Source organism: Xenopus tropicalis, chromosome 6 (genome assembly GCF_000004195.4).
Source record: "Xenopus tropicalis strain Nigerian chromosome 6, UCB_Xtro_10.0, whole genome shotgun sequence".
In the NCBI taxonomy this organism is placed as follows: Eukaryota; Metazoa; Chordata; class Amphibia; order Anura; family Pipidae; genus Xenopus; species Xenopus tropicalis.
In genome coordinates this window covers 50,405,526-50,425,596 of record NC_030682.2, presented here as the reverse complement: position 1 = coordinate 50,425,596, position 20,071 = coordinate 50,405,526, and the positions used below count along the sequence as shown (strand labels likewise).

The following is a 20,071-nucleotide window of genomic DNA, read 5'->3' as shown; positions in this document are numbered from 1 at the left end:
GAGGAAGCGCCGGCAGCTACCCCGGGCTGGTGCTGTTCCCTCCGTACAGGGGCACCAGCCCGGGGTACAAGGTAGGCGTTCTAAGTCACTTGGGGGTGCCTAACATTTTGGCACCCCCAAGTGACTTAGCCTTTCCTTCTCCTTTAAGCTGTGGCCATACAAGCACCGATATAATCATATAAAACATAGTTTCATACGATTTTTGTGTTGGCTCCGGATTATCGTCTCGATACTTTTCGTTACATGGTGATCGGTTATTTAGTTGATCAGACAGGTTAGAAAATAATGATAAAATCTGCGCATGTATTGTGTATCTGCCAATATCCTTGGGGGCCCTACAATGCATTTCCAGGAAGTCACTTTCGCACAATTAGGGGCTGATTTACTAACCCACGAATCCGACCCGAATTGGAAAAGTTCCGACTTGAAAACGAACATTTTGCGACTTTTTCGTATATTTTTTCGGATTCTGTACGAATTTTTCGTTACCAATACGATTTTTGCGTAAAAACGCGAGTTTTTCGTATCCATTACGAAAGTTGCGTAAAAAGTTGCGCATTTTGCGTAGCGTTAAAACTTACGCGAAAAGTTGCGCATTTTTCGTAGCGTTAAGTTTTAACGCTACGCAAAATGCGCAACTTTTTACGCAACTTTCGTAATGGATAGGAAAACTCGCGTTTTTACGCAAAAATCGTATTGGATCCGAAAAAATCGCAAAACATACGAAAAAAATCGCAAAGTACCGATCATTACGAAAAAAACGCAATCGGACTCCATTCGACCCGTTCGTGGGTAAGTAAATCAGCCCCTTAGTGTCTGCCAACTATTTCATGTTCAGAACATTCTCTGATTTATTATTTTAGGGCTTCATCCTACAATTTCAGTCTTAATATTATTATTAGATTGTGGCATTAAAACATACGATCGATATCCGAACATTCCGCATAAATAAAATCTGAACTTGTACTTTTGGACTCAAATGTAACCGATGCTGTAAAATCTAGCTGGACAGGCCTCTCCTAGCCAGACAGGGTTACAGCATTATATTGCTTTATAGCAGTTCAGACGCATATTGTATGGCTGCTTGTATATCTGTGCGGACTTCGGCATGTAGGTCACTGTATCATAGTTCCGGATTGAAGAACGGGGCATAAATGAATTTCTGTCACAGCACCATTAAGGTAAGCTCCTCCCTTTAACCAATCCGGGCAATGTACAAACACACTGTATCTGGTGCCACGCCCCCTCAGCTGTGTCATCGCTGGGAAGCGGTATATCTGCCCTGGGACGGGAGAGGCCGCAGTGTTGGTTCCCTGAAAGCTGCGTCGCATTAGTAATTGTGAGGCAGAAAGTAAAAACGCAAGAAGCACAGACATGACTTTCCTCCCAGACTTCTCTATGGCAACGTGGACTCTGCTTGTCCTGCTGCTGACTCTCCTTGCTTAGTAAGTGGCTTGTTCTTGTTGGGTAAATGCCAGGTTTTTGTGGCCAGGTCCTTGGGATCCTGGAAACATATTCTCAGTATACATTCTTTTTGAACGCTGCCCGTAATTTCATGCTACTTTATTTTATGCTAATTTATGAAGAGGGTGTATTGATTTTTTTTTTAGAACAACAACACCATGTTAAATAGCACTTTTTATCCACTATAAATATGAGTGGCACGTATCATGCACAGCAAAGGGTTAACTGAATATCCAGCCATCAGTAGGTATTTATTAGCAGTCAACACATGTAAAATATTGTATAGAGGCTGAATGAACATGAGTCAGCACACATAAAATCACACACACACTTTAATTATGCTTTATATAGCTATAACATGTTACGTAATACTTTACATCACTCATGTCAGTACTTGCCCTAAGCCCCTATAATGCACATGGTCAGTTTTATCAATAGCCAATTAAGCTGTATGTTAGTGCCTCTATAATCACATCAGGGCAGATTTATTAAACTAGGTGCTAAATAGCACCAGTGCAATCACCCATAGCAACCAGATTATAGCTTTCATTTTCTAACGTAATAGATTAATGGAAAGCAATGGCCAATATTGTATTACTATTGTAGTGATAACCACACTGGGGCAATTTGATTCTTATTAGACATGCTGCGGCATCTAATCCTATTTTTTAATTAACAGCATGTATTGTCTCCCAGTATTTTATTGAAATTATGAGCCATTATAAGAACAGGAAACATGTAGGGATAGCCCCGATTATGGTAATTCAATAAATCTACTTCAGTTTTACATATCTGCCTTGAGGACTGCTCCTATAGTGCCTGCTCTTCAATACACAGTTGTTTTCTTGACACTTGTCACTGTATATTTTTTGAACTAATGACTCCTTGTTCCTTGCTGTATCTTCAACAGTTATGCAATATGGCCATATAAATTATTCAAAAGATATGGTATTCCGGGTCCTACCCCCATTCCATTTATTGGAACTTTCCTTGGGAACAGACATGTAAGTATTTTGTATGTGTGTGTGTGTATACAGTAAATAACGCATAAATATTCTACAACTTCATAGCTGTGTACTCAAAGGACTTAATCTGGTCCTACATAATCCAATTATGGCAGCCATCTCAGCCCCTGTAGACTGCTTCGGGAGTGTATTTGACTGCCCCTATAGACTGCTTCAGTAGTGTATTGGACTATGGGGGCCAAACTGAGGCCTGCCCAAACGTTATCTAGCCAATCAATCAGCCTGGCAATACGGTCCTTTCTTGACAAATTTGTATATGATACAAGGTCATACAAAGTGATTTATCAGCCAATGTATCTATGTGCAATTCAAAGATGGCTGAACCGACACATTGACTGTAGGTGCAGGTTATAATTAATCAAGGAAGGAAGAGCATTTTTTACTTTATTATGGAGCAAAGCTGTCTATGGATAACTGATCTGTGTATAAACATTACTTGATTCCAAACAACTTTTTTCAGGGGCTTATGGAATTTGACATGGAGTGCTTCAAGAAATATGGAAAAGTTTGGGGGTGAGTTTATTCCCTGTCCTTGTTAAATCACCAAATAATGTTAGTGCTATTTTATAGATCAAATATGTTAAAATAGAAGTCCAGATGGATATAAAAGACCTATTAGTGGATGTTTAGGACCTCTACCCAAGGGCTTATGGTATGGTTTATATTATGCTTTTTAACCCTTTCCCTGCCAAAAACGTAGGTACTACGTTGTTTTAAAAAAAGCAGTTATCTGCCAACAATGTAGTACCTACGTTTTTGGTGCTAATGCAATTCTCTCTGCACCGGCGGCTTTTGCTGCCGGTGCAGAGAGTCAGCTGTGCCCCCAACCCCCTCGGCAACGAGCCAAGTGGGCTGGCAAGTCGGTCCAGCGATGCGATCGCATCGCAGCATGGACCTACAAGCAGCAGACACGATCGCGTCTGCTGCTTGTGCTGTGTCTTCGTGTGCTGCTTGCCCCTCCCAGCGCCGCCCACGCACTTCCTGTGCTGGAAGGACCACAAAGAGGACCCCTGCCTGCGATCCCTGAGACCTTCTAATGGTAAGTGCTGTTTATTTGCCTAATACACACACTTACACATATTTACACACATTTACACACACATTTACACACAATTTAGCACAGTTTTTTTTTTTGCTATTTTGCACACTCTAGCACTCTTTAGTACACTTTAGCATACTCATATACACACTTACACACTGTCACACAAATTTTAGATGTGTACACACATGTATACACAAATTTTTTTTTTTTACCCCTTTTTCTTTATTTTTTTTCCCTAAAAACTGTTTATTTTGACAACGTGACTATTGACTATTGGATCAGATATTCTGACCACTAATTATGCTGTCATGTGACTTATTTTGTTGTTTCATTGATTTGCACAATTTTTGTGGTTTTATTACATTTTTATCCCTATATTAGTGTTCCTAATCTGTTTTTAGCATAGCTTTGCCAGGTGTAACTTTGGTGTACAAAAATAACTTTACCTATTTTGAATTCATCAGAATGTGTACTTTCCAAAAATATATGGTTTTCTGGGGGTCTCTGTATAGTTAGGGGGTGTTACGGCACATAATACGCTGTCAGGGGGCTCTGTGTGCAAAGCTGAGTTGTCGAGAAATCCATATGCGCTATTTTCATTTTGGGTTCAGTGCACACCACAGACTTTGGTATATCTATGCATATTGGGCATCAAACTGTTCAGTAGACCTCTGGTGTTCCTATTTGGGGTGATTTGCCTTTGTATGCAAGAAATTGTGTGAGGTAAATGCGGCAAATTGCAACATTTTTAGGCGATTTTCTGAAATGTCAAAAAAACCACTAACTTTAGGAAAGCTCTGCAGATTGGTACTTTGGTGTAGAAAGGACTCTTTACCCATGTTGGATTTGTCAGAATGTGTACTTTCCAAAAATATAGGGTTTTTTAGGGGTCACCCTACAGTTCTGCAGCTTCTACCCCTCATAAAACTGCCATGTGCTTATGAATTAGGTAAAGATAAGCCATGAAATTAGTGTGCACAAGGTATATTTGGGGGGTCTCTAAAGCTGGCCATACATGCACCGATAATATCGTACGAAACCTCGTTTCGTACGATATTCGGTGCATGTATGGCAAGTCGGCGAGTCGACCCATATCGCAGGAAGCTGCTGATAATTACCGATCCGGCCAGTTAAAAGATTTTGATTGGGCGCCATAGAAGGCGCCTGACCAAAATCTGCCTTCAGCGCTGAATCGGCAGAAGGAGGTAGAAATCCTATTGTTTCTACCTCCTTATCTGCCTGTTTCAGCCCTGAAGGTTAGTGGCGGATCGATGGCGGACCGATGGTCGCACAAAAGATCGTCAGAACGTGGCCACCTTAAGTGCCATGTGCTTTGATAAACCTATGTACAGTAGGCATCAAACTGTTCAGTAGACCTCTGGGGTTCATATTTAGGGTGTTTTATCTGGGTACCTAATGACCTGTAGAAAATAAGATGCTGCATAGTGGAAGTTTTGAGGTGATTTTTGGAAATGCCATAAAAATCGTCAAACTTAGGAAAGCTTTGCGGCTTGGTACTTTGGAGTAGAAAGACATGGGTACCCATGTTAGATTCGGGGGAATGTGTGCTTTCCAAAAATATATGACTTTCTGGGGTGAATATACTTTTTACTATCGTTATCCCACATATAATGATGTAAATGTGTTGATTTTGCAGAAGGTGAAATGACAGAAATGATAGATCATATGGGGGTATGTTCTCATTGGGGGCCCTACATGCCACATACTTAGGTAAACCTATACATATTGGGCATCAAACTGTTCAGTGGCCCCCAGGCGTTCAAATTCAGGGTGTTTTATCTTGGTACCTAATGATATGTGGGAGATAAGATGCTGGAAACTGGAAGCTTTGAGTGGATTTTTGGAAATAAATCAAAATTATCAAATTTGCCAACTTTAGGAAAGCTTTGCGGCTTGGTACTTTGGAGTAGAAAGACATGGGCATTCATATTTAGGGTGTTTTATTTGGTTACTTTATGACCTTGAGGAGATAAGATACTATAGACTGGAAGCTTTAAAGTGATTTTTAAAAAATGTCACAAATTTTGATTAAAACCAATACATTTAGGAAAGCATTGCAACTTGGTAGTTTGGAGTAGACAGACAGTTCTATCTATTCTGTATTCCCCAGAATCTGTTCTTTCTAAAAATGTAGAATTTTCTGGGATAAACCTTCTGTTAGTGGAATTTTTGAACTTAAAATCTAAAGTATGCAGCTTTCTGGAGCAGTGCTTTGGAAATTTGGTAGTGTACTGCTGGGAGTTTTTGACCTATACAAGTGAGAAATCTCCATAAAACTATATATATTTGGTATTGGCATGTTCAGGAGACATGTGACTTTCCAAATCAGTTGTATTTTCATGCATAAAATAATTTTTGTTTCTGGTGTATGTGTTTATATTATGGAAAATATTTTTTTTTCCATTTTTTAGACATTTAGAAGCCTATATCACGTTACAGAATTTAAATCACACAAAAATTCTACCATATTTTAAAAACTTAGGTTGTCCTGAAAAAAACGATATATTGTTTTCCTGGGTAAACTAAAAGTCCCGCCGAGGAAAGGCCCCTAAAGTGAAACAGTGCAAAATGTTCAAAAACTGTCTGGCGGTAGAAGTTTTGTCCAAAACGGCTGGCAGTAGAAGTTTTGTCCAAAACGGCTGGCAGTGAAAGGGTTAATAAACTGGTTTCAGCTATGTGGTATATAGGGTTTTTGTACAATGGGTACAAACCAAATGCATGTATATACATACAAAGGTTATAAAGCAAGCACAAACCAATGGAAAGTACAAAATATACCCTTTTATTCAGAAAAAAAAATTAAAGTATTGTCATTGTCATTGTCACTTGATTTCTTTTCATTTGCTTCTGTGAAGGTGTTACTGACAGTACTTACTCTTTACTAAAAGCAAAAGTGCATAGCATACCATCTGAGTCACCTTTTTGGTTCTAAAGCTATATTAACATAGGGATTCCATGTTTACTAAACAGAATGAATGTTACGATCATTGAAGACCACAGAAAGGTATAAGTTCAGAGTGCCAGTGCTATGTGACCATAAGGGGGTGGGCATGACATGTAAAAGGAAACCCTAATTCACTGGGGGTAGCATCCTGCAGTTAGTGCATGTGCAGTAGTGTTGGAAATGATGTTACCAGACTGCAAAAGTGCAAGTCTAAGGTGAACATTAGTGATGTAGCGAACATCGCCGAAAATGTTCGCGAACCCGTTCGCGGACTTTCGCCAAAACTCGCGGATATTCGCGAACTTTGCGAACCCCATAGACCAATGGGAAGGTGAACTTTAAAACCTAGAAAAGCCATTTCTGGCCAGAAAACTGATTTTAAAGTTGTTTAAAGGGTGCCACGACCTGGACAGTGGCATGCAGGAGGGGGATCAAGGGCAAAAACTTCTCTGAAAAATACTTGTAAAAAAACCGCCAAAAAAAAACCGCCAAAAAATAACGCCAAAAAAAAAAACGCAAGCTATTCCTATGTATATGCATAGGCGATAAAACGAAGCGAAAAAACGCGGCGGAAAAACCAAGGCGAAAAAACGCGGCGCCAAAAAAAAACGCGGTGAACCCAAAGTGGCGAACATCGGCAAAACTCTGCGAATTTGCGCGAATGCGAACACCCGATGTTTGCGCAAATTAGTTCGCCGGCGAACAGTTCGCTACATCTCTAGTGAACATTCATGAAAACGCGAGTCCCGAATGGGACAAATTCGGATTGAATACGAAAATTTCTGAAGATCGCAAATATCACAAAAATGCTTACGAAAAAATCGCATTAGTCGCGATAATATCGTATTGGTGATCTGAAAGTCACAAAATTTTCGTACCAAACGATTGTAAACAGCGGGAAAACCTTGCCAATTTTTTCGTGCAAGCGTACGAAAAAGTCGCGCAAGGCATGGAAAATTTGACGAAAATGCGCTCAGAGCGTTCATGTCTTAATAAATCTGCCCATATGTCTAGAGAGGGACAGAAAGGATAGACACAGTAAAGATGCTGGTGTGACCCGGCTTTAGAAAGTTCCCTGGTTCGGTGTATTTTTTATCCAGGTGAAAAGCTTAACAATTTAATTCATTGGGAAGTGTCTAAAATTTTTGGCATTCCCCTCCCCCAGTAAATTAGGGTTTCCTTCTCCTACACTGGGATACAGTTTAGTTTGAAATTGCAGGGATATATGTTAAAAATGAGGAAATTACAATGTTATGCTCCTTACTAGCCTGTAAATAGATTCATTTTTCTTGTGGTATAAGCAAGAAACTAAGATGAGCAGAAGCTTTCAGCATTAGAAGTCAAACCTAAAATGGATTGCAACTGAGACTTTGCACCTGATTGTAAGACGTTCCCTTGAAAATAAGGAGTTGAGTAGTACGTTGTGTGAAGTACGAATGGATGTTATATTGAGATGGATGTGGCAGGTCAGTAATAGTGCCAAAACATTAAGCAGCCTTGAAAAGGGACATTAAGTTAAGTAGGGGAAGACCTGGCATGGTGCAATAAGTGCAACATTGGCACTGTTAATAATCCAGGGAATATTCAAAGGGAAATTGCCACAGGTGCAATGCTTGGCAAACATAGACATGCACATCTGTAAAATATACTACGCAAGTATAAACATAGAAATGAGAGGAGACAGCACATTCAGTGGCCCCATTTTTTATAAGTAATTTAGTTGAATTTAGTAATTTAGGGCATACATTTTCAGAAACTAAGGTTTTTAGTTACTAATTTCATTATGATCATAAAATTTCCAATATAACACAACTTATAAAATCCTTTAATCACAGAGCACACTGATCACTTTCCAAATTGGTAGTAATTGTACCTGTAAACTGTACCTGTGAACTGTACCTGTGAAATATTACTTTTGTGGGAAGCAATCCAATAAATAAAAATCAGTATGGCACAGCATAACTCAAAAGTAGATGACACTTTGTGACCCTGCTCAAGTAGTTTGTCTCAGAGTGTGTTAAAAGAGCATGAAGAGCATAAAATGTGTTTAAAGAGCATAAAATGGAACAGGAAGGCTGAAATTTTAACAAGGCTAGAATACATGCCAGCAATATTTAATTGGCATCTTAGTTACATTTGTTGAAAGTGCTTCTTTGGATGCATTTATACTATAAATATACCTGGAAACTCTCTATAGAGCATTTATATGTTCTCCCTTAATGTGCATGGGTTTCCTCCAACTCCCATGAAATTACATGCAGGATAATTGTGTGAATGTGATAGGGAACTTAGATTGTACGTTTCACTGGGGCAGGGATGAATGTGACTAATAAACAGTTTCTTTAAAGTGCTGTGTAAACATGTCAGCACTGTCTCAATACAGGATAATAATAATACGTCTTTTCTTTTTATCCATCAGGTTACTGAATTTTTTGAGTGCCTGGGGGAACCATTACCGGTGAAAGTCTAAGCGTCTCAGTAAGTTCCTGAGTGCCTAGTTCCGGGTTTGGACCCCATGAAGCGTCTCAGTAGCTTCTACAATATAAACATACAGTTTGAGTGAGTGAGGCAAGAAATGTGTGCAAAGTTCATTGCATATAATATGTGTGTCTCAGTGAGTGAGCAAGTAAATTCTTAAATCTGAGAGCCTGACATACATTTTGATAAGTCAGAATAGAGGTGAGGACTTAAGGCCTTTGTGGAGTGAAAGGTAGGAGAGATGAGCTGGGAGGGATGCTTAAAGGAACAGTAACACCAAAAAATGAAAGTGTATAAAAGTAACTAAAATATAATGTGCTCCTGCCCTGCACTGGTAAAAGTTGTGTGTTTACTTCAGAAAGTCTACTATAATTTATATAAATAAGCTGCTATGTAGCCATGGGGGCAGCCATTCAAAGGAGAAAAGGCACAGGCACATAGCAGATAAAAGATAAAACACTATTGTATTCTACAGAACTTATCTGTTATCTGCTATGTAACCTGTGCCTTTTCTCCTTTTTTTCCAGCTTGAATGGCTGCCCCCGTGGCTACACAGCAGCTTATTATATAAATTATAGTAGTGTTACTGTAGCAAACACACCAGTGTTACCAGCGCAGGGCAACAGTGCATTATAGTTTTATTACTTTAAAGCTCTTTCATTTTTTGGTGTTACTGTTCCTTTAAATGCATTAGAGAACAAAGACGCCTGCAGAATGGCACAGCAAAGAGCACTGAACACACAGGAAGAAAGATGAAGGCAGTGACTGAACAAAACATATAGATTTCTCCTTAGAAGAGTGAATCCATTCCTTAATATTACATCAGACTTTTATCAAGACATTACCATAAATATACTTTGTGCTGCTGTATTTTGCACTGGACCATCTTCTACAGTTCATTGGAGTTTTGATTATTGGAATCTTTTTATTGTCTCTTTTGATTTTCTTCAGGATTTATGAAGGGCAGAAGCCTTTACTCGCTATAGTGGATCCTGTGATAATTAAAAGTATCATGGTCAAGGAGTGTTACACCAACTTTACCAACAGAAGGGTATGTTTCATCTTATGATACAGAATGGTGTCAGGGCCTTTGACTTTATTAGAATATATGTATATGTGTGTGTTTCTAGGTTGCTAGACAGAATGAATTTAACAAACACAGGCAATTCATTTGTTAATAGTGAATTTGTCAATAATGCACTAGCCTTGTCTGTTAAACAGGGTGTCAGTTCATACTTTTACTGAGATCTCTGCAGCTGCCTTGTCAGTTAATGTTCTTCAATCAAACTATAACACCACTGCCATTACTTTTCCATGTTACATAGGATTTTGGTTTGAGCGGGCCCTTGAAGTCTTCTGTCCTTATTTCCAAAGATGAGCAGTGGAAGAGGATCCGCACAGTGCTTTCACCTACTTTCACAAGTGGAAAATTAAAACAGGTAAGACTTTTTTTAATCAGGTTCAGGAATGGATTATTTAAATGATGCACATTTGATTTTTTTAAATACCCATCAGTTAATAAAAAGAGGCAGCTAGCTAACCTCAAAGTTCTCTTTGTGCATTAACTGGTATTGGGCTGGGGGACCATTTTGCAATAGACGGACATACATGGACAGATCCTATACAGTATCCACCTGTCCCAGAGACCAAACAAGACAAATGGAGTCCGTATAGTTTGTATAAGTTTCCTCCAGAGACTCTACTTAACAGAATATTAAGTAAATGTGGCAGGTTAATTGATCTTTCAAAGTGCTAACCCTATTGTGTTTGAGAAATTAGGGTGCCAGTTCCACAGGGTAGAATGAATAGTGAAGAAAAAACTTCTGTAATGCATTGTCATTGCTATGCAAATAAATAATGGTAATTCTAAGCAGCAGAGTAATACTCATCATAGTGTGCCTTCCCAACAGGTCTTCGGCTTGCTTTTAGTCACTGTACAATGTGCTTCCTCTTCACACTTTATATTAGGGTGGAATAGTGAAAATTTACAAGATACAACTGCAAGATACTTGACATAGACCACACAATCAGTGTAATGATAATTTTCAATAAATATTGTTCTCTAGCTATACAATGCCAATATTACGTAGTGCTTTACAGAGATTTTATGCTCTAATATGCAGGACCAGCTTTACCTCCTGTGTGTCAGTATTTGTACATGCTAGGTATATTTCATGTATACACCCTTATGTTGTACAATGAATAACCTAGGAAGCATACTATAGATTCTTTATAAAACCAAAAAGAAGAGGTTCCTTGTGAGGGCAGACCAGGCTACCACTTTAGTTTCTACTTTATACATAAGTCCTCAAACTAGCAACTGGGGTGGGGGCTTTGAGGATTCTGAATGAAAAGTTGTTCTGAGAAGCAAGTTTAAAGAAAACTGTACATTTTTGTTAGATTTGCTGTACAGTAGGCAGCGCGGGATTTGTTGTCGGGGCGCTCCGAGGCCGCCCCCATTTGCTCCTTATGTGAGCAAAATTTCAGTGCAGCTCGGGCGGCATGTCGCTTCTAAATTTATGCCGCCCTAGGCCGGGCCTTTGTGGCCTCGCCATAAATCAGGGCCTGACAGTAGGTCCACAGAGTCTCATATAATTCCTAACTAATTGCCAGATCTCAGCTTCAACACCTTTCAAAACAAAAATAAAACTGACATTATCCAATATTTTCATCTGCATATAAAATCTTTTATTCCTTTAATATTTTTTAACTAAAAATATGCCCATTTTCAGATGTTTCCTCTGATGAATCACTATGGAGAGTTGTTGGTGAAGAATATCCACAAGAAAATCAATAACAAGGAGCCACTAGACATGAAGCAGTAAGTGTCAGTAACCCCCTGCTGTGGGTCATTTATTCCTAATACTGTTCTTAGTACATACTCTAATGATCCACCTAATAGAAAAGTATGAATATTTCTGTGCCAACTGAACTCCATAAAAAGGAAACTGAGATACTTTGTTTCACTTACTGCTAGTGCTGGGCGGTATGACCAAAAATTTATATCACGGTATTTTTCAAAATTATATCGGTATCACGGTATTTGACGGTATTTTTTTTTCCCCATGCATGATTAGGTGACCACCCCAAACACCCGCCACCCGCACCCCCCCCGCCACCCCAAACACCCCCCCATCCGCACGCAGCCCCCCCATCCGCACGCACCCCCCCACCCCACCCCACCCCAAACACCCCCCCATCCGCACGCACCCCCCCACCCCCCCATCCGCACGTACCCCCCCACCCCAAACACCCCCCCATCCGCACACACCCCCCCACCCCACCCCCCCATCCGCACACACCCATCCGCACACACCCATCCGCACACACCCCCCCCACCCCACCCCAAACACCCCCCCATCCGCACACACCCCCCCCACCCCACCCCAAACACCCCCCCATCCCCTTCACATAAATATAACCCCCCACCCCACCACATCCCACCCCCCCCAAACACAACCCCATCCCCTTCACATAAGTATAACCCACCCACCCCCACCCCAAACACCCCCCATCCCCTTCACATAAATAACACCCCCCCATCCCCTTCACATAAAATATAATTACTGGCCAGGCACCCCCCGACAGCTCACATTGGTATCCGACTCTGAATGCGTCCTAGCGATGGCGCTTTTGTAGAGTGTGCGCGCTGACGTCACGTGCGCGCTGACGTCACGCGCGCACCCGGAAGTATTCACGCACACCGGTATGGGGGTATGTAGAAAATTCATATCGGTTTCAAAAAAAAAAACGGTGATTGGTTTTTACCGGTATACCGCCCAGCACTACTTACTGCATGAGAAATGGCTTTATGTGTGTGCCACATCAAAAGAAACTGTCTGTGTATGCTAGCCCCACCCAGGGTTTTCTGCAGCCACAGAGGGATATAAGACTTTGACCTCTTGGGAATTGGTATAGTAAATACCCTCTGGTTTTTGCTAGTGAGTTGCACAAATACATTTCCATAGACTGAGTATCATATCAACTGAGCACAGTAGCATAGCTAGAAGTTATAGTTCTCCACATGATAATTGTTTTAGCCTTGCCCCCTCCAAAAGAAGATAATCTGTTTCTTGTACATACATGGCTTTGCACAGTAGTTACTCAGCCTTCTTCACTCCTGAGCCACCCAGCATTCCCAGGGTCTGCTTTTCAGATTTGCATGCCATTAACTGAGCATTTGAAATAAACAAATTTAACAGCTTATTATAAAATGTATGACTGCACAAAACTGTTTACTATTGATGTTTTGAATTTGTGCAGTATATTTGGAAGTTACAGCATGGATATTGTTCTAAGCACATCATTTAGCGTCAATGTGGATTCCATGAATAACCCAAATGATCCATTTGTCACCAACGCCAGGAATCTCTTCACATTCTCTTTTTTTAATCCCCTGTTTCTGATTTCAAGTGAGTTTTATGATTTTTTTTCCTATTATATGTTTTCAGAATTAAATGTGCATAACAAAAAAGAAAATAAAAGATTACATGTATATAAAGTATAAGGGTTACTAAGTTGGAGAACTAAGCTACTGCCTTAAGGCATCTAATATATGGCATACCTTTGAGATGTTGCCATGTGTGTGCTAATCTCAGTTATGTCCACTCCATTTGCAGGACTCCACCTTAAAGCTGAAGGGGGGATTAATCTTCCGCGATAAATCTCTGTTACCGCAGGCAACTAATCTTCCTGAAAAGCCTTTCCGCCTGCAATAAAGGGAATCGCCAGTGGAAAGGTGGTATCGCTTTGGGTTTCTGAAGTCACACAAAGTTGCCTGCAGGAGGAAACTTCATGCAACTTCAGAAACGCAAAACGACGTGTAGGCATTTCCACTGATGATTCCCTTAATCGCAGGTGGAATAAGTTTTCAGGGAGATTAGTTGCCCGCAATAGCAGAGATTTATCACGGGTGACTAATCACCCTGTGGGACATTAGCCTAAGAGTTTATGTGACGGATTTATTAACTGTAACATATTTTAATTAAAATAAAAACTAATTAATGAATAATAATAAATTGTAATACTAATGATCAATTAATAAAACCAAATATCTCTTCCTGCGTCCTGTTAGACCCAACAGCAAAAACCAGTGCAACCAATGCAACTTTATCCCAAATTCCTTACAGTCACAGACTTGTTCCTCACTACTTGTTGATAATTGATAATACAGTGGCCTGTGCTGATGACTTTTAACATCTTTCAGATCAGTTTTGCACAAACTTTCTTTTCCATTTTACTTTCAGTTTTATGTCCATTCCTTGTTCCTCTTTTGGACAAAATGAACTTCTGCTTTCTTTCTTTGAAAATCCTAAACTTTTTCAAGGATGCAGTTGCAAGTATCAAGAAAAAAAGGCAAAAGGGCACTCATGAGGTATAACCTAACATTGGAATTATTTGATGTAAATGGATTCTATGAGAGATGGCCTTCCCATAATTTGGAGCTTTCTGGATAACGGGTTTCAGATAGCAGATCCCATACCTGTACATAAAAAAGAAACCCCCATATGTAATAAAAGGCTCTATATTTGCCCAGGACAGCTCCCATAGCAACCAATAGGATGTTTACCTTTAAACAGTTCACCAGTAAATAATTCATGCTGATCAGTTGCTATAGATTAAAATAAACAAATTATTTGTATTTTAGACACAATGTAAATGTCCATTTTATCATGTCTGAGAAACCATTCATAATTGTATTAATTTCTTTAATTTGTATATTCTTCTTCGTTGATTTTTATAGGATAGAGTGGATTTCCTTCAGCTTATGGTTGATGCACAAAGCAATGAAGGCAAGTCAGTACCAGAAGAGGAAAAACATGGATATAAAGGTAATAAATTACAGTCCAAAGGACAGTTCATATTGCAGATGTTGATAATATTGTTTGTTCTCTTTGCTGATAGGGGCCTTAATGAGTGCCATACTAGGTTAGTGTTATTAGTCATTTTTACAAAGCAAACAGTACTGCTGGAGGAGGCTATACCTACTTTTAACATTTTTGAGTATGCTCATTTTCTGGTCTGTTTGTTCCTATAAAAAAGAAGTCTGCTTGGGTGCTATTTAAAAAATACTATTTGCTTTAACTTTCCTCTTGGAATTTGGTTCATGGAGCCCGAGAACAATTATATTGGCATTATAGTACATTGGTACAGATGTGGTTTACTGTAGGATGGTTTCCTTTATCGGTATAAATATACAGATTAAATATATGAGATTATTCTATTGAGATGTTCCCATGTTTATGCACCTGCAGAGTTGTCAGACACTGAGATTCTCGCACAGTCACTTATCTTCATAATGGCTGGATATGAAACTACAAGCACAACCCTCATGTTCCTGGCATATAACATAGCAACGCACCCGGATGTACAGAGAAAACTTGAGGAAGAGATTGATGCTTTACTGCCCAACAAGGTGAAGAGTCCTCAATCAGTTTGAAATTATTGGCAGACTATTATTTTATGACTTAAAGGAGAACTATTATAAAAATATTCATTCTCTCCTTATGCAGGAGTCTTATTTTGATTGATATTTAGGTCTAATATAGCCTAGCATGGTGCTCCTTTTGCCTAGAAGATGAATTATAATGAAGCATAGTGAAGAGTAACGGTACAGAAATTTGAATTAATTGTATTTAGAAAGTTTCTATATTCTCTACAGGCACCACCAACTTATGATGCACTTATGAAAATGGAATATATGGATATGGTGATTAATGAGAGCTTAAGGATGTTCCCTCCTGCTATACGAATTGACAGAGTGTGTAAGAAGACAATGGAGATTAATGGAGTAACTATCCCAGCTGGAGTTGTAATTGTGGTACCGCTATTTGCATTGCACCTGAATCCTGAGATCTGGCCAGAACCAGAAGAATTCCAACCAGAAAGGTATCATAAATAATAGTTATGTCATGTACAATATTAATAATAAATTAAATATTTGTAACAACTGATTATTAAAGGGGGGCACTACCATCTAAAAAAATTTTTTTATATATTTCATATGTAACAGAAAATTCACTATATTCATGTAATAATTTTTGCGCTGACTATGGAGATGGGAAAAATTAAACACAAAAAACAGTATCCAACAATATCTTTTCTTGATTGCTTGATTGAAAGGCAAAGGCATTTTAAATGTGGGTTTACATTCTCTGTTTCTACAGAATATGAATACATTTAGGAACTCTGCCACCACTGATGGCTTAGTCTTGACCAAACCCCAATATTCTGTTGTCTTACTGTATATTCTAACACAGTATAAGACAACAATAATGCAATACTGAATCTTTAAGAAAACCTTCCATGTAGCCTGGTGTTTCTGATGATTGCAAAAGGTGTGGGGGTGAGGAGAGAAAAGATATGCTCCTATTGGCTTGTAATGTAGGCTTTGGTTTAATAGTTTTGTCACATAGTCTGTACTGGAAAATCTTATATGCCAGTATAGAATATCATGTATTATGGGATGATTTTAAGTTTCTGTCACACTTAGCAGTTGTTATGCCAGAGACACCATTAAATGAGCATTTAACTGTAGCAAGGGGTCCACAAACAAAATTATTGAAGGGTAACACTACAAATACAAACTTTTGGTGCAGGGGTACTACATATCTATATCAAATATTCCCACGTTGCTTGTGCTACTGTAACAGGGAATTAAGTTGTGTGTCATGTTTCTTTCTGTATTTTTAGATTCAGTAAAGAGAATCAAAAGAACCAGGACCCATACAACTTTCTGCCTTTTGGAGTTGGTCCCAGAAACTGCATAGGAATGAGATTTGCCTTAGTTAATATGAAAGTTGCTCTTACCATCTTGTTGCAGAATTTCAGATTGGAGACATGCAAAGACACTCCAGTAAGTAGCAGCCAAATTCGAGACACACCCATTGTAGTGCTTTTCATATCAGTGGGCAACATACATCAATTTAGAGGTATCATGTTTGTAATAAAGTTGTAAAAGTATAAATCTTCACGCAAGACTATAAATCCTCTTAAAGAACAGTTAACCCCCCCAGGTACAAAAGCTCCCTTAATTGCCCTGCATTGACCCCCCTCACCTCTCCCTACTCACATAGCCTATAACTTTAAAAAGTGGCCCTATAGAAAAACCCAAGCAAAAAGCATAGCAGGGCAGCGTACCTAGGCTCCATCTTCTGTTCATTAGAAAATGCGTTGGGTCTCACTGCCTGCCGATACGGATCCTGCTTGCCAGCCTGGAATCAGCCCCAACTGCGAATGCTCAAGCAGGGTCCGTGTCCACAAAACATTTTCTAATGAATGGAAGATGGTGCCTAGGTGCGCTGTTCTGCTTTTTATGCTTGGGTTTTTTGATAGGGACACTTTTCAAAGTTATAGGCTATGCCAGAAGGGGGAGGTGAGGGGGGTCGATTCAGGGCAGTTAAGGGGGATTTTGTATCTGGGGGGAGTTTGGTTCTCCTTTAATGCAATTAAGCATTTGCTGTTATAGGCATGCAAAAGGTCAAGGTGGTTTTTCGTAAGTTGGGGGTAATCAGTCAGAAAGTACATTCTGGCCACACAAGAGGATGGCCAGATTGCACTGTTTAATAGATTGTTCAACTTTAATTGCACCAAAGTTTAATTGGCCAAATAGCTTTCCAGGGAAACCAACCAGGCCTGGACTGGCAATCTGTGGATTCTGGCAAATGCCAGAGGGTCTGTGTAAGATGCCATAGACAGTCACTATTTATTGGGCCTGGGCTCCTGTTTGTGCCTCCTGTTTGCTTAAAATGCCAGGGTCTATTTTGAATCCCAGTCCTGGCCTGAAACCAACACAAGCTATGAGAATCACAGACTAGAAACTATTGGTAAAATTGGTACATATGGATGTAGCTTGGGATATTGAGATATCCACAAATTATATTGAATAAGTTGACACAAGCAGTTATCATACATGAAATGTTCTTTGGGTTTATGGAACCAGAGGAAGCTACCAGAGGAAGCTTTAACTTCACTGAAAATATCTGTGGTTGACCTATGTTAGTTTTAATTAATGCTATGGGATATCCAGCTAGAGGTAAATGAGCTTATCATGGAATATCAGAAACACTACTATTGTTTATATAAACAAGCTGTTCTATAGCCATGGGGGCACAGGATACACAGTAGATAACATATAAGCTGTGCAGAATCCCATTGTATACTACAGAGTTTATCTGCTGTGTAACCTATGCCTTTTCTCCTTTTTCAGCTTTGAATAGCTGCATCCATGGCTACACAGCAACTTGTTTTTCTAAACTATAGTAAAGTTTCTGAAGCAAAGGCCCCAATTGTTTTAGTTCAGGGCAATAGTACATTATATTTTAATTACTTGAAAACATTTTTTGGTGTTACTGTTTGTCAGGAAAACGCCACTCACAGACGCGCCTGACACCGGGACGGGGAACAAAGGGGTTACATTCAGTCACCTTTCACACAGGTTAGACTAACATCAAGCACCCCCAAACAAACCACCGCCCCAAATAACTATTCGCTGCCACCATCTATCATTAACAGGCGATAGAAACCTAATTACCCAAATATATCATACACAAACTTTCCTACTGCAGTGAGGGATAGTTCTACTACTTCCACACACACACCAGCAGCCACTGTTAATTTACATACACACTTTCCTACTGACAGTCCACTAGCTAATTAGCATCCACACAGCCAAGCAGTTAATACACCTCTGGGCCTGAGCAGTCATACAAGGTACGTGGGAATTGATATAGAGCCAAAGGACAGAACTTATTAAATTTTATATTTAATATTACAAGGGTAAACAGTGCAATTTTAAAAAGATGTTACAAAAGAGAAATATACATGCAAAACAGTCAAATAAAATAAAAGGGGATAAAAACAAAGAGAAACCTTAAGTACGTTACCGGGATCTTGTGCCCTCCTGAGGCCGGAGTTAGGAACAGTGAACTCACAATCTAAAAGAACATGGAGCCTCAAAATATGAGTTAACTGGTACCTGGGTCTGTGCCTTTTTTTATCCTACTCCTGGGACCCTCCCTCAGTACTGTATTCATGAGGAGGGAGTGCCCAGGTGTGTGTCACAGGACCTCCCCTGTAGAGTTGTACTTCTCCTGCCAGTTTCTGGTCATATAATATTGGTACTTGCCAGTACCCAATATTATTATGGCAATAGTGGCTTGTCTTAAGCCATATGGGGGCGATCAAAATGATACCAAACATGAGGGGTGTCTCATGTCCCAGTCCCCCAGAACCCATTCCTCCTAAGTGGTGGGTATAGGCAGTCCCTGTTTGGTATCATTGGGAAGCCTGGGGCCTCCTCATAAATCCTACGTGATTTATGAGGATGTGGACCTTAAAGCAGCAGAGATATGGATCCATTTCTATAATCCATATTTTCTGATAGCTGCACCCCCCCCTGCTGCTCTAGGTCCCCAACTGACCTCTTTGATCACAGATCAAAGAAAGCAATAGCCCCAGGTTTCCCGCCCTACAAATGGCTGGATACGGCTAGTCTGAGGAGTTTGCTAAATTTGTCACCTTCCCGCAGGCTTTGTCGCATATTTAATTAAGGGCCTCTGCGGGAGACTAGATGGTGATAGGGTTTAATTAGAGGTGTCTGGTGGACAAAGCAAAAGGTTGCCAGGTTTAACAGTTTACCATGCCAGGGCCATGCCTGGCATGACACTGTTCCTTTAAATCTCATAGGTTTCCTCTTCTGGATGAAAAGCAGGTTTGGATTGCTATGCTTTAATGAATATGTTGGTCTAATGTAATGAATGTACAGCTATGCAACCAGCCTGCATTTACCAAAAATCTTGTAATCAAATCAATATCTATATATCTATAAATCTTTGGAAAACCCAATGTATGTTTCTTTGTTTTTTTTTTTTAGGTTCCACTGAAAATTTGTACCAAGGGATACCTAAAGCCCACAAAACCTATTATTCTGAATCTCATTCCTAAAGTAGGACAGACAGTGGAAGAATAATAAAAGGAGCAACCACATTCATTCTTTTAGATGTAATGGTTGAAATGGGTAAATAGGGATCACATATTTTTTGCTTATATATTTCTGAAAACATGCTCAAAATAAAGTAACCCCAATGGTGAAACTGA

General features: G+C 39.6%; 1 protein-coding gene across 3 annotated transcripts; it reads left to right on the top strand.

Annotated features, from left to right (window-relative positions):
* The first annotated feature begins 1,252 nt into the window (after window positions 1-1,252).
* cyp3a5 (cytochrome P450 family 3 subfamily A member 5) lies at window positions 1,253-20,071 on the top strand. Of its 3 annotated transcripts, XM_012964141.3 has the most exons (14): window positions 1,255-1,445; window positions 2,375-2,468; window positions 2,950-3,002; window positions 8,916-8,974; window positions 9,926-10,025; window positions 10,300-10,413; window positions 11,707-11,795; window positions 13,238-13,386; window positions 14,221-14,348; window positions 14,718-14,805; window positions 15,229-15,389; window positions 15,636-15,862; window positions 16,667-16,829; window positions 19,848-20,071. In XM_012964141.3, the coding sequence occupies exons 5-14, from the start codon at window positions 9,987-9,989 to the stop codon at window positions 19,941-19,943; spliced, it is 1,254 nt and encodes a 417-aa protein (XP_012819595.1). In that variant the 5' UTR covers window positions 1,255-1,445; window positions 2,375-2,468; window positions 2,950-3,002; window positions 8,916-8,974; window positions 9,926-9,986; the 3' UTR covers window positions 19,944-20,071. The 3 variants fall into 3 exon arrangements, with proteins under 3 accessions (XP_012819594.1, XP_012819595.1, NP_001090783.1); XM_012964140.3 differs by lacking the exon at window positions 8,916-8,974 and having other exon boundaries at window positions 1,253-1,445; NM_001097314.1 differs by having other exon boundaries at window positions 1,314-1,445; window positions 15,229-15,862; window positions 19,848-20,067.

Coding starts and splice junctions, on each gene's coding strand:
- cyp3a5 (XM_012964140.3), top strand. CDS start 1,375: ATGACTTTCCTCCCAGACTTCTCTATGGCAACGTGGACTCTGCTTGTC. Junction 10,026..10,299: donor CCAACTTTACCAACAGAAGG/GTATGTTTCATC, acceptor CATGTTACATAG/GATTTTGGTTTGAGCGGGCC. Junction 15,863..16,666: donor GAAGAATTCCAACCAGAAAG/GTATCATAAATA, acceptor CTGTATTTTTAG/ATTCAGTAAAGAGAATCAAA.